General features: G+C 40.2%; 1 protein-coding gene across 5 annotated transcripts in view; it reads right to left on the minus strand.

The window, feature by feature from the left end:
* Positions 1 to 880: 880 nt before the first annotated feature.
* Positions 881 to 13,838, minus strand: part of PPP1R9A (protein phosphatase 1 regulatory subunit 9A) — a 149,332-nt gene continuing 136,374 nt past the window's right edge. For 3 of the 5 annotated variants that reach the window (XM_069774813.1, XM_069774806.1, XM_069774820.1), the window contains 4 exons: positions 11,681 to 11,800; positions 9,768 to 9,791; positions 8,396 to 8,578; positions 881 to 7,464 (listed from right to left, as the gene is read on the minus strand). In XM_069774813.1, the coding sequence (XP_069630914.1) occupies positions 7,252 to 7,464; positions 8,396 to 8,578; positions 9,768 to 9,791; positions 11,681 to 11,800 (540 nt within the window). In that variant the 3' untranslated portion in view covers positions 881 to 7,251. The remainder of the gene's footprint in view (positions 7,465 to 8,395; positions 8,579 to 9,767; positions 9,792 to 11,680; positions 11,801 to 13,838) is intronic. The other 2 variants (XM_069774818.1, XM_069774826.1) reach the window with 1 other exon arrangement.

The raw sequence follows: 13,838 nt of genomic DNA on the forward strand, positions 1-13,838 counted from the left end.
CTCTTTTTTTTTTTTTTTTTACATCTTTTTACATAATTACAGATTGCAAACAAGATCCACTCAGAGGCCTGTGAATCATGCCAATTTGGCCAAGAGCTGGATTAAAATAATCTTCAGCACTGAGCAGAAGGAAGGAAAGAACAAGCAGGGCAAGGTCCATGTCTCCACCCTGCCCCCCCCGCCCCAAGTCTGACCCACGCAGCAACAGCTGTCCAGTCATGCTCACCATTTATTATTTCTTCTGGAATGACCAACTGTCCTGGTTTCAGCTGGGATAGAGTTAACTGTCTTCCTAGGAGCTGGTACGGTGCTATGTTTTGGGTTCAGTATGCGAAGAATGTTGATAACACACTGATGTTTTCAGTTGTTGCTCAGTAGTGTTTAGACTATAGTCAAGGATTTTCACCTTCTGATGCCCAGCCAGCGAGAAAGCTGGAGGGGCACAAGAAGTTGGCACAGGACACAGCCAGGGCACCTGACCCAAACTGGCCAAAGGGGTATTCCATACCATGGGACGTCCCATCTAGTTTAGGAACTGGAGGGAATGGGGGCGGGGAATCGCTGCTCGGGGACTGGCTGGGTGTCGGTCGGCGGGTGGTGAGCAATTGCCCTGCGCATCATTTGTACATTCCAATCCTTTTATTACTACTGTTGTCATTTTATTAGTGTTATCATTATCATTATTAGTTTCTGCTTTTCTGTTCTATTAAACCGTTCTTATCCCAACCCACGAGTTTTACTTTTTTTTCCCGATTTTCTCCCCCATCCCACTGGATGGGGGGGAGTGGGTGAGTGGCTGCGTGGTGCTTAGTTGCTGGCTGGGGTTAAACCACGACACCAACACATGGGCAGGAAAGTGAGGACTCGATACAAATTCTAATAAAGATTCAGGATTTCTCATTTTATTGCATTCGTTGTCTAACAACAATAATACTCATTGGCAAGAAATTTATTTACACTAACAAATTAACTTTAAACCACAAGGCTTTGTTGTTTGTATTTAAACTGTAAGAATAAGAAAACAAAGGGCCACCATGATGTTTTGTTTTGATGTCTCCCAATAACTAAATATTAATGAAAGCTATTTTGGGGAAAACTCAACAATCTAGAGAAGTTTATATCAACCAAGCACAAGAGAACAAGCTCAGACATGGCACTACTGTGTCTTTCATGCAGATGATCAGACACCAAGATGTACAAACAAAAAGTTCAGGATAACATGCACTTCATATACATTTGACCTCTTTAAAAAAAAGAAAAGGAAAAAACCTGAAGCGCAACCACCTCTTTAACCATATAAAAAGAAACAATGTAAGAAGCCAATTTTTACAGTGAGCACAGTGCATTTTAGTCTTTTAGCTGCCTGGTCTTCTAGCAATATGTCTAACACTTGTCAGTGACCAGTGAGTTACCATTGCAACGTGACTGGAAAATACGAAAGCAGTTGTTTGGACAGTAAATGTGTATGGGAAAGTATAGAGTCAGAAGAGGTTCACTGTGCACTCCCCAGTTCCAAATGGGCTGGTTACTCCTTACGTCTGGTGCCCTGGGATCCCCCTTTCCTTCAGATGCTTCTCCACCAGGGTGCGAACCCGCTTCCACCGGTGTCAGTGACAAAGCTCCCACTGGAAACCCGGCAGGAGGCTCAGGCTCCTGGGTTATGCGGGTTGGACCTGACCTCATGAGCTGCAAGCCCTCCTCGCTTCTCCTCGCTCTGGAAGGAGAAACCTGCCTAACTCAACAGTCCAGGTTTCACAAACCCTACAGCTCGTTCTTAACACAGTCCAAACTTCCCAAAGAAACAGGCAGCTCAAGGCACGACTGCCAAACCTTCCAATAAGATGCCCTTTTTTTAAAGCATTACTTAATGCTGACAGCAGAAGTACCAGTTAGTACTGTCGGTTAGTAACAGAAAGCTCATTTTGTGATGAGGGATTGGAGGGCTCAGTGTCATGACTAAGGTGTCACGGCTTTGAAAAATCAGTCCTACAGGTGGAAAAAGTACAGTAAAATCCATACAGGAGGTTAACAAAAGGGACTGCGCAATCTGCAGGTGACCCACACCACTGTGGTGAGTAAGTCACCTCGGATGTCACGCATAATCCTGCCCAAAAACAAGCTGCTGAAAGGGTTCCAATAGAAAGCAAAGTTAGAGTTAAAAATATAAAAAAGGGTTTCCTTCCTAGAATATTGACACCCCAATAAATCAATGCTGCCAACCTCCCACCCCAGAAAACCAACCCGAGGACAACATGCAGAAGGACCTGCAGAGGACCATTCTGTACACGGTTTTAACAAAACTTTTAAATCTTCTGATTTGCAAAATGCGTAAAACCCCACAAGAAAGAGTGAGCAAAGCTACCAGCACAGACAGGGGTGAGCACGCTGGCGAGACCGAGGGGCAGTGCTTTGCTCCTCCGAGCTTGCGGACAGTCCCGTGTCCCTCTGCCTACCACGCAGACGGTGTGCCTACAGCCCTGGAACGCCCACAACTGCTACTAGTGCAGTGTCAATCTGTATGAATATCCATGTATGTACATATGTATGTACACACACAAAACCATACATATTTATTTAAAGAGGGAATCAAGCCACAAATCGCTTCAACATTTCTAGAAAGACTAATTGATTTCATTATTTTCAACCACTAATTAACAAAACTAAACCAAAACCATCTAACTGCTCTGTGCACTCTGCCCATTTCGACCGTTACAGAGTTGCAACTCAATTAAATATGTGCTGCTTTTTTCAAACATCTTGTTTTTTCAGTGTTTTGGACAACAACATAGGTTTCCTGAGGTTTTCAAGTGAGGGAGAGCACAGAATGAATGAAGTGCTATTAAAAGGGTCCAGCCCCTCTATCACTTAGTGTGATGATAGTGCAGGGGATGAGGCCACATCAAAAAAGAGCAAAATTGGGTTTTACTTTTGCCTTGACGATACCTTTCTCTCTGTAAACACACAGCTAAGAAATCAACATTAAGACTTAATTCTTGCAAACTTCCCCAAAATTTCAGCACCGAGAAACAGTACAGACTGCAGTGCAGATGCTGTGAAGAACTACAGCTGAATCTGTGCAAACCTTTCCTTTTGATTTTCAGTGTTGTGTCGGTACCTGAACAGTACCTCTTGGCCATACCCAACTAAATGCTGATCCTCTTCCTTCCTACTGTAGAACTGGATTCTGCACTATTAACAAGAGTGGGATTTCTTTATCTGACTTAAAAGTGGAACACAATTAATTCACAAAAATCACACAACAATGCCCACCTCTTACTTGCCAGCACGTGAGCTAGGAGGTGAGGGTGGAGCAGCTCAGGACAGGAGGCTCTGATGGAAGCAATGAAGTATGAGGAACCCCGATGCTCAGTGTCAAGAGCCTGTGAATGTCAATGAGAGCTAAGGACTGGCAGGCTTCAGAGGAAAGCTGCTCAGTAATTCTAATAAAAGCTCGATTCTTGTGGTATCCCTGGAGCAGACTAGAGTCATGGCACAACAGATGCCTTTGCAAAAAAATTAAAAAAGTTAAAAAAATGCAAAAGCCTTTGTATACACTGGGATACAAACATCACCTAACTCTGTTCGGCTTTTTATTACTGACTTCTGTTCCACTGTGCAATTCTAACCTACCATCTAGAACAGGCTCCACTTACAGTGACTCCCACCAGACTTGCTCAGAGTGGTGGGTGAAATGCAAACAGCAGCGGGCAATACTCTGTGCATTGCAATGAACAGGTCTGGCTCCTTCCTCACGCCCTGGTCCTGATCTGCCTAGGCAGACTGAAACCGAATTGGGAGTTTTAACACGGAGGTAGCACAGGTGCAGCACCCTACCACATGGGAAAATACAAGCTAGAAACGAGTAATGTCAGTATGTTTGGCTGATTTGGACAGAGCAATGAGCCACCACTCTCTCCACAATCTCAGTATAAACACTAGGTTTTTTAGGACTAAAGTAACCTGCAGTGTTGTATCTTTTATTTTCTATTTTTCAGAGTTCCATTTTTTGCTAACTCTCCTTTCTTCACCCTTTCAAAGGCTTGACACATTCACAACCTGGCAATACTGCAGCAATGAGCAGAACTAGAGTTCACAGAACTGGCCTACCACCATAACCAGGGAGAAGTTACTTCGCCAGCCTGCTCTGGTCACCCAGGTGTAAAGATGACACAGACGCACGGCAAGAGGTGTGGAAACACCACTCTGCCTGCACAGCAGTTTAAAGGTGGCCGGGCAAGTCAACATACTCAAAATTGCTTTAGCTCCACAAATAAATATGCAAAGTAGGCGACAGTTACATTTGCAGGTGAGCCAAAAGAAAAAGTCTTTCCAGTCATTTAGCATGGAATATTTGTTTCTTCTTATTGCATTAAAACCCCACATTAGTCTGACTTGGCATTGGTTTATAGGAAGTTGAAGTTAAGAACAATGAGACATCCATATCTTTTGTTTCATACATGCCATTACCACGTGATGTCTGCACATCCCAACAATGAGTTACCATACTTAATAAAAGAAACCACATAAATCTCTTTTATCATGGAAAAAGCAAAACTCTTGACATTGCTCGGTTTGCTTAGTTTTCATGTGTTGACCAAAATGCATTTTATGGTTTTATTTTAAATTTAAGCTACCAGGTTTTTAAGCTACTAGTTTTTTTTAAGTTAGGTTTTTGTTGGGGTTTTTTTAGTCTGAGAATAACAAAATAACCTTACCACAAAGCAATAACCTCCCCCCCCAAATACTTAAAGGACTTAAGTCGAACTAGTTATTCTGCAGAATAAGAATCTGATTTATGAAGAGGTTAACTAGGCACTGTTCTAAGCAGCAAGAATAAAAACTCAATATATAATGCCAAGCAGTTTGCTCAGTTTTCTAAGAAAACAAAGAACATAAAACAGGGACACCACCTTACATTACTATGTACAACCAGTTAAACATTACTACAATGTAAACATAATTTAAAAAGAAAATCATAATTGAATGCATTTATCAACACTGTATTTAAAATATTAAATTTCCAGTTTCTTCCAGGTAACTTCTCTTACTCAAATATAAACTGATAACCTCCTAAAATAACAGAATGCTAGTTTACAAGGCTGTTAAACAGTTGTATAATTTTTCTCCTACAAAGAGTGCAGAAAGATTCACTGCAATGTGGAAATCTTGTTAGCAGGTATATTTTTTTGGCAGTGGTCCATCTCAGGAAAAATACCACAAGCCTTTAGAAATACCAGGAAGTATCTTTTATGGGAATTTCATTTTTACATCTGAATAAAATATACATCAGAAACTTGTAGAAATTGGATTTGGAAGGAAAAATAAAGCTAATGCTAAGTAGATCTGTTGTATATTAATTTTGAATGAACTAGGCTCTCTCAATTTACAGACCATTTTACACGTCAAAGAAATTATTAGGATCAAGAGAAATTTAACTATAAACATTGCACGCCAACTGTTTCAAATCTGATCTTCAGAGAACTTTACAGACACAAATCTGAATGCTATAAAGTACAGAGCGGAAGAGAAGCCAAGCCAAACGAAAACAAACATTTTCTTCAAAAGAATTCAATATTTGCATTTTTTAGGCTGGCAAATTTGTAAGTTCAAGATTCTAACTTTGCATCAACATCTTAAACAGCTTATGGGTTGGTATGACTAGACGAAGACTGCAACTTCCAGAATGCACGAAAGGGAAGTGACATTTCTCAACTGTAAATGCTGGCTACGTAGTTAGCTTTGACTATAAAGCAGTAACGTAACACCTCTAGCTTCTCATTGTGGGTATCTGCTTGTTGTCTGCCCATTCTTTTGAAGAAATACTGAATATTTTAATACCGCTCTTAAGAGGCAGTAACACCATGTACCGCAAGCTATACACTGCTTCTGTCATAGTCAAAACTACACAGCAGGCTTTGCTGATGGCCTCATATACCAGGAAAACAGAAATCTCTGAAGGATGTAATACAACCACTGCTAAGCCATCAAAACATTCTACAGCCTATGCCCAAAAATTCAGGTTTTGGTGGGGATATTCTTTAAACGCATCAATGAAAACAGTTAATATATGGCAGTTTTAGATTTAGTAACCGTCACCTCCATGGCAGCATTGATCTTAACAGCGATGTACTGAATTTAATTTTAACCAGGATCCCTCGTCTTCCTCTTCTTAAAGTGCACTTCTGTAAAAACTGAAAATCTTCAGCAGACTCAAGTTTGATAATCGTTTCTAACAACAGCTTCGTAAGAGCACAACACAAAGCTTATTCTCCCAATGCTTACAGGAGAATGAATCTGAAGATGTGGTGTTTTTCTTGGAAAAAAAAAAAAACCAAAACCAAACCAAAATAAGCCCGGTTGCCTGTTCAAAACACATGAAAAAGAAAGCAGAGTGTGCTATAAGAAAGTTGCCTACACACTGGGAGCACGATGAAATTTATACAGATCTATACTCTGTGCTCTAGTTAGAAATTCATCCTTGCTCAGGTATCTAAAGGATAAATGTTATCCTCAGATTTCTGTGTAAACCCACATAATCATTTAAGGCTTTGCCTCCTTCCTGGATTAATTATTGTACAGTTAACAGAAAAAGTTTCACCTCCTGTCTTTTACCCAGGGGAAACATTGACTCTCCTGTCCTTATCTCCAGTGTATAATAAGAAGTCACTGAACAGTTGTGTTTCCAGAGCAGCGTCGCTTCAAGGTACTGATGCAAGATGAAACTTACTCCAGTAGATGGAACTGAGTATCCAAACACCATAAAGAAGCTGAATTTCCAGTTAGAAAGTTAACTCTTATCAGACAGAGCACAACTGCTTTTATCCAGCTGAAGAAATATTCACCAATCGTTTTGACTGGCCATCCTATTCAGAAGAGGTGAAGCAGTGGGCCATGCTCCTCGGCATCATGCTGGTTACTGAAGTGACCAAACACATACAGCTCAATAGAGAAGAGTAGTTTGGAAAGAAACACTGCCACACAAATATGAAATCTGTTAGCTGTCAACAACAACAAAACAAACCGAGGGGCTGGGGTTGTTTCACATGGCAACAGCAATGCGCGTGAACTGGATATGCAGGAAAATAAAACTACACAATATAAATTTCCCTAGTCAATCTGTGTATAGCCCCATTTCTCTGTACACACTCTCGTGTAACGAATACAAGAAAGCTGCAGGGGCACCAGGGTGGATATGAGTTTCTCTTCCCTTGAAGTGCCTCCACTTTGCTAACTCAGCAGCACTTCTGCTTATCACTGCTCATTAGTGCCCTCTGTTGCATCTGATGAAGACTTGTCTGTTTTCTTCAATTTCCTCTGCAGTTGCTCTTGTTCCTTCTTCCGAAGTTTCTCCCTTTGCTTTTCCATTTTCTCTTGAGCTTTGCGAGCTTTCTCCAAGGATGCTTTCATTTCCTTTAGCTTTTTTTTAATGATTGCTCTGTCCTGGGAAGATGTCATACCAAGAGCCTGAGGTGGGGAAAATAAAATTAAAGAAAGAAAAAGAATTTAATACAGTTTAATCCATCACAATTTTTTTCATATTCTAGTAATAACTCTTCTTAGGTAGAAGACTAACAACTAAGCAAATCTGAGACAGACTCAGATACGTTACTGATGTGTAAGTAATACACTTATGTACTATCTTCCATGCCTTCCATTTCTAGAATATTAAAAAATTAGAACTCATTGCCACCACCAATGTTGATTTCATTGATCAAATGAGGCTAATAAAGATTAAACTATTTGCCTGAAGTCATCTAAGTCTACAGAGAACAAGATTTCCAATTCTCACTGCTATGCCTTAGTCAAAAGTTCGCTTGCTCTCTTCTAAAACACCTAGAGTTAGTGAAACACCAGCAAAAAATATTCAGAAAGGAAACACCAAACTTGGACTTTCAGATCTGCTGAGCTTCCCACAAACTCCTTCCTGTAATTATTTTTGAGGAAAGTAGGCTTGTATTTTCACTACAAGAAACAATGCATACTTTATACATCAAAACTGCATTTAGTTCTAACATAGTACAACTGGTATCAGCTTATGCCTGCAGTATCCCACTAATCCATTTTTCAGTTGCTGCTTCTGATGTATGTCTATGACAAATATGTGCATGCAAATACCACTTATACATGCTGCTATATGATTTATGCGAGTACATTACATACACCCAGTGTTTTCACAAAGCAAATACCCTCTATTTCTGAAGCTTCTGAATCCAAGTGCATATGGAAATTTCTTGAAGTGTTGCTGTGGCTTTATACACTGTGTTTATTACTCTAGTCTATCACTACTCTACACACAGGGATTCACTGCTTTCTGGATGAATTCTTACTTCCCTTAAGATTACCTAAAGGCATAACGAATACTACAGTTAGTCTTGAAGTCCAGTCAGTCAGTTACCTTGAGCTTACTCCCATCCAGCTGAAGGAGATGCTCCCCATTAATGTTTTGGGCACTGAATTCGGAAACATACTGTTCAAGGTTCAGGCTCATTAACCAGTGGGAAACCTGCTGCACGCTCCATTCCTGAACAGCACGACTCTGACACTGACTGTGCTTAGGAGACTGTCCATCGTCAAGGATCTGTGACAAAAACATGCTCCATTATTACTAAAAGAGTAACACGGACGAGTAACAACATTTTTCTGTACAAACCGCCAGCATCAGAGCAGAGGTATCTGTACTATCTTTACACTACAATAGTAACAATTTTACACCGCTATATTACATCTGTATCTAACCAGATATCTAAGAACTGGGGCAAGGTACCCAAAAAGCCTTCTATCTATAGACAGAAGAAAAAGGAACCGGCGTTCCTTTTATTCCAAACAGGGCCTGAAATGGCCAGGTGGCACAATTCAAGACAGGTATGCTCTCACCCCCTCGCAAGATTTTTATCCTTCAAATTAGAATGTTTCTAAAGGATGCAATGAATTCTGCATTCTACTTCCCGGGCTCATTCACAGATCTTTATGATGTGTTTAAGCTACAAGACAAGAAATTCAGGGGAAAAAGCCCCTCAGAAAACCACTCTAAAGTTCCAAGTGATGACATCAAACAGCCAGCGAGACTGATACTATCTATGGAGGACTATGAGATGACACAGAGGAGCGGTAAGGAACACACAGCGATCCCACAGCCCTGGCCCTGCTCGCATCACGTTGCGCTGCTGCGGAGGGGAGCACAAACGCAGCACCAGGAGGGGCAGGTGGGGCGTCAGCTGCTGGAGCAGCCCCGCGTCCCTGCTCTGCTGCTTCATTCCACCCAGGGCTGTGACAGTGGGGCCTGAGACAAAAGCTACTCTGTCCCAGCCGTGGTCAGCAAAGCAGCTGCTACAGGCTGCAGCAGCTGTCTGCTGCTAGAGCAGCTTTTACACTGTGTTAGATGATGCTGGGAGCTCTCGGCTTCTGGCTCTCCAGTGCTCAGGGCTGGGGAAAAGACGGTTTAAGCAGTATCTCTTCCTTCTCCTATCGCCAGCAGGAGCTCAGTGCAGCTGATGCTTGGCCTGGTGGATTTGCTCTGATACCGACCCTCCTCCCCCTTGCAGCATACTGCAGAAACTGCAATTTGCTATGGCCTTGAAAACTCTTAGCAGAAAGGAGAGGGGAACTCAAGACAAGGAGAGAGGAGCCAGTGACATCTGCGTGTACTGCTTGAACAAGGGGGTTTGCCACACAACACCATAAAACAAGAAATGTGAATCTGCGAATGAGACGATACGTTGCCACGCGATGGTCACACGATTCACCACAACAGCACACTAGTATCTCACCTCATCATCAATCATATCCAGGCTCTGAGTGAGGGAGCAACAAAGAAATGGGAAAGAAAAGCATTATAGAAACAAAATACAGAACATGTAACAGCATGTAAAAGTTCAGGCAAGGGCAGCACCAAGATTTGCAAACAGATATGGCTACTCAAAACCAAAGAGATTTCTTTAAAATAAAATTATTTCCAGAAGCAGAGAGGTTATGTTGAAAGCTCAGCACACACATGATTTGGCAGCTAAACCTGAGACTGTGTCAATGAAACCTCCTTGGAGTTCCTGGTCTTGACACCCTAGAACCGGTGGGAACCTCCCTGATGGCTCCAATGCCAAAGAGCAAACGCTCCTTAATTAAAGAACAACCTGCAAGAACGGGGTTCCCTCCCCACCCTTTCATTTTTTTCATCTCCTTCAAATAATCATGTCAGATCTGCCAGAGAAGCCTGAGCGAAGGAGTGCTTGCAGCAATACGCTATGAAAGGCTGAAGAGCAATGCTGGACTAATCCCCTGCCAGGGTGGTTGCAGAGGTTTCCACTGCAGCTCTTGCTGAACACGCTGCCTGATTTGGAGGCTGCAATTCGGCACACGGCAGAGGATGGAGAAAACACATGCATTTTTATAGACCTGTTCAGGCTTGATATTTTAGAAGTGATAAAGTAGAGAGGTGAACAAGCAAAATGAAAGCGTTTTCAAGCTTTTAATTCAATACCACTGGGAACAGGGCATTGTTGCAATAAAATACATAATATAAGAGGAATGAAACATGGTAAGAGATTGAAATGTATTATCAAGATAGTACTAATGCTAAATAAAGTGTAAATGATTACTTTGTTTTCAGTAATTCATAGAATATACAGACCTGTCAGCACTCTCCTATGATGTTATAAATTTTTGCCCTTTATTACCTGCAGTAAGTAACCTCTAAAGAATGGCTGGGTTTGCAGACTTGCACTTTGGCAAATGGACTTGCATGGAACAGCTCTCATTCTTTAAACCCATGCAAAGCATGCACGCAGTAATAGAACAAACCTAATTATCATAAAAAAAAGTAAGACATAGATACTTCAAGTTCCTCCTCTCTAGAAAAAAACCCTGGCTCAAACTTCACATGAAAATGTGAAGTTCTCATGAAGTGTTTGTAAAAGAAAAAAGGCACAGGTTTCCTGAGTCCACAGGACATGTTGTCAGCTACTGTCAAATCGTGCAACTTCACTGACAACTGAGTTACAAAACTAGAATCTTAAGAAAAGTATTTTCAATATATTATATCCAGCTCAATTATGTCACCAATTTACAGGGTTAGGAATGCTTTTTCACATTATAGTTGTTGGAAAAAACTCTGGTTTGAAGTAACTGAATTCAAATCCACTGTGCAAAGCAAGCACAAAGAATGTAAAGTGGATTAACACATATACGTTCTAATCAATATACATACGTTCAGGTACAGTAACACACAATTACTGCATGTACAAGTCATTATTATTTTAAAGTATCAGGGTAAAAATTAGTCTAGGTGAAGGTGCCTTACATCTCTGCTATATTTACCAAACTATACTCTATGTTTATTACCTTAAAATTGTCTCAACTATGTCTAGTTTAGTGTATGTATAGATATACCTATGGGTCTGCATGTACATATTTAGAATGTAGGAAAAATGTATTGAAATATGTGAGGATATAGCATCTCTTAGGAAACCAACTGCATTCTACTTTCCTACAATAATACCATAGGACCTTTATTTCAAGTCATCATTATGTGAACAAGAAAAATCATAATCTAGAAACCAAGATTAATTTTCTTCTCCCATTTTACCACCTAAAAAATATCCCTTTATTGTTTGAGTAATTATCAAGCAAAATGCCATGGGAGAAAGAAAACAACTATTTCCCACCGTAAACAATTTCATCAGCATACCTCATCTGACGACAGTGCTAAGGAGTGCGAGAAACCTGGGGTTTTAGGTTCTGCTCCTAAACCGCTCAAATCAGCTGAACTTGTGCTGCTGGGACTGAAATCATCATTGAATGTGAAATTCTGTGGAGAAAAAGATGAGTTAGAATGAGCGAACGATCTCACATGTGCATCTAAAAGGGAAATTTGCTTTCTGTCTTCCAGGTTGGCATAGTTCAGGAGTGATTTCAATCATATACCAAACCAGTTACAATACACATGAGGAAGCCTAATTTTTAGTATTGTTAATATTTATACATTACACAGTATTTTTACCACTGTGTATTCAAGAGACCCCTTTGCCACCTTAATGCCTCAATGAACAGCAAAGGGGTCTGAAAGCAATTTCCAGACTCCCTCTTAAGATGCTGGCTCTTATCCTGGAGCTAAACCGCTGCTTCCGCAGGTTAAGCACTAGCATTTTACTGTCCTCCAAATATTTAGGACAAGCATAGCACAGGCAGTAGCACAAAGAAAAGGACAGAGGATTAATTAGCAGAGAGAAGTGAAAACTGCTATTGAAAGAGCAAGAAGAATATCCTGTGAATCCATTTCTGAGTCCCAAACAATCTCCTAGAAAACTGAAAGGATGCTCCCTCTTTGCCTATACCTTTAGAAAAAAATGAAATTGAAAGTAAGAGAGATCTTTGGATATTGAATGTTATTTACTGAAGTAATAACCATAAAACAAACCCTGTTTCTTCTTAACAATGCAATGACAGACATCACACCTTACAACAAAGAATAGGAAAAGCATGCACATATTTTCCAGGAATACAGCAAAATTACCATCAGAAGAAGACAAAAATTAACAAGTATTTCACATTAGAGTGAGAACCATAAAAATCCAAAATCTATAAAAAATTAAGGACACCATGATATTCCATTTAACTTCAATATACAATTGATGATACAGAGACCTCTAATCTAACATCTAAATGATATAAAATTCAATTCACCTTTGACATTCAATTTAAAAAAATAGATCCAAACATCAAAACCAAAAACAACACTAAAAAAGTTATCCTTTTATCCTCCCCGAAGATATCTGACCTATCTTTCCTGACAACAAGAAGTATTCCAAAAATATCAAGTGTTGGTCCTCTTAGTTTTGCTGGAAATCCAACTAAATATTGGTATCACTGTGCTCTAAAAACCTGACTAGCAGTATAGAAACTGTTAATTTAAGAGCTTGCAAACTTTACAGAGAATATAAAAATGTTTTTGTGGTAAGTCTTCTCATACCTATGTTTAGAATTCCTGTTCTGCTCTTCCCAACTCTTTATAGAGGAGCTTCCTTTATAGGCAAACTTTTAGCCCCCACAGAGTTTGTAGGCCAGGAGTCCAACAGCTCTACCTCCTGTTGTGTGAAGAACATCTTTTTCTAAGGACTCTGATTTTTATTTCACCTCTATTTTGTGCAAGCTTCAGCCTTACGATGAATTCAAGTCTTTAAAATTTAATTTTCTATAGGAAAAACACAAGATAGCCAAGGCCTGCTAATAATTATGACAGCATGACAAACTTCCCCTCCAAACCTCAACCTAATACTAACTGTAAAAGGGGGTGCTTTTTTCCCCATTGGATAATTATTTTTATACAATGTTTCTTTAAAGGCACAAATAGGATTTATATGTCTAATCCTCATCTTACGTTTTCAAAAGAAACCAGGTATCCGATCAGTTTCTCTTTAATCTTCAGATACTTCACCTCTGGTCTTCTCTATCAATCTAATTTGGACTTGTCAGCCTTGTGTTGCTCTCCCTACCAGGTAACACAAGCACAGCTATGACCTTGCATAGCTTGGTGCACAGCAGAAGTAAGGTATCACCAGCTTTTGGCACCAAAAGAGTAAGAAATGCCTGTGGAAACTGCTGTTATGTACGTGCATATGTTTGTAGGAGACAGAGAAATTAGATTTCGGATTCATATTCCTGTGCATAGGGTTGAGAATCATATCTGTTTCTTTTTACCGGACCGATATAAAAAGTCAACTGCTACAAGTTCTAAGAAAAAACAGGCAGAGAAACACTTTCTAGAAGTGAAAATAAACATGAAAAAGCTAAGTATGTTACTATAACTAAGGGTTATTTAAGGAGTTATCATGCTGAAACATTCATGC

This window comes from Haliaeetus albicilla, chromosome 2 (assembly GCF_947461875.1).
Source record: "Haliaeetus albicilla chromosome 2, bHalAlb1.1, whole genome shotgun sequence".
Taxonomy (NCBI): domain Eukaryota; kingdom Metazoa; phylum Chordata; class Aves; order Accipitriformes; family Accipitridae; genus Haliaeetus; species Haliaeetus albicilla.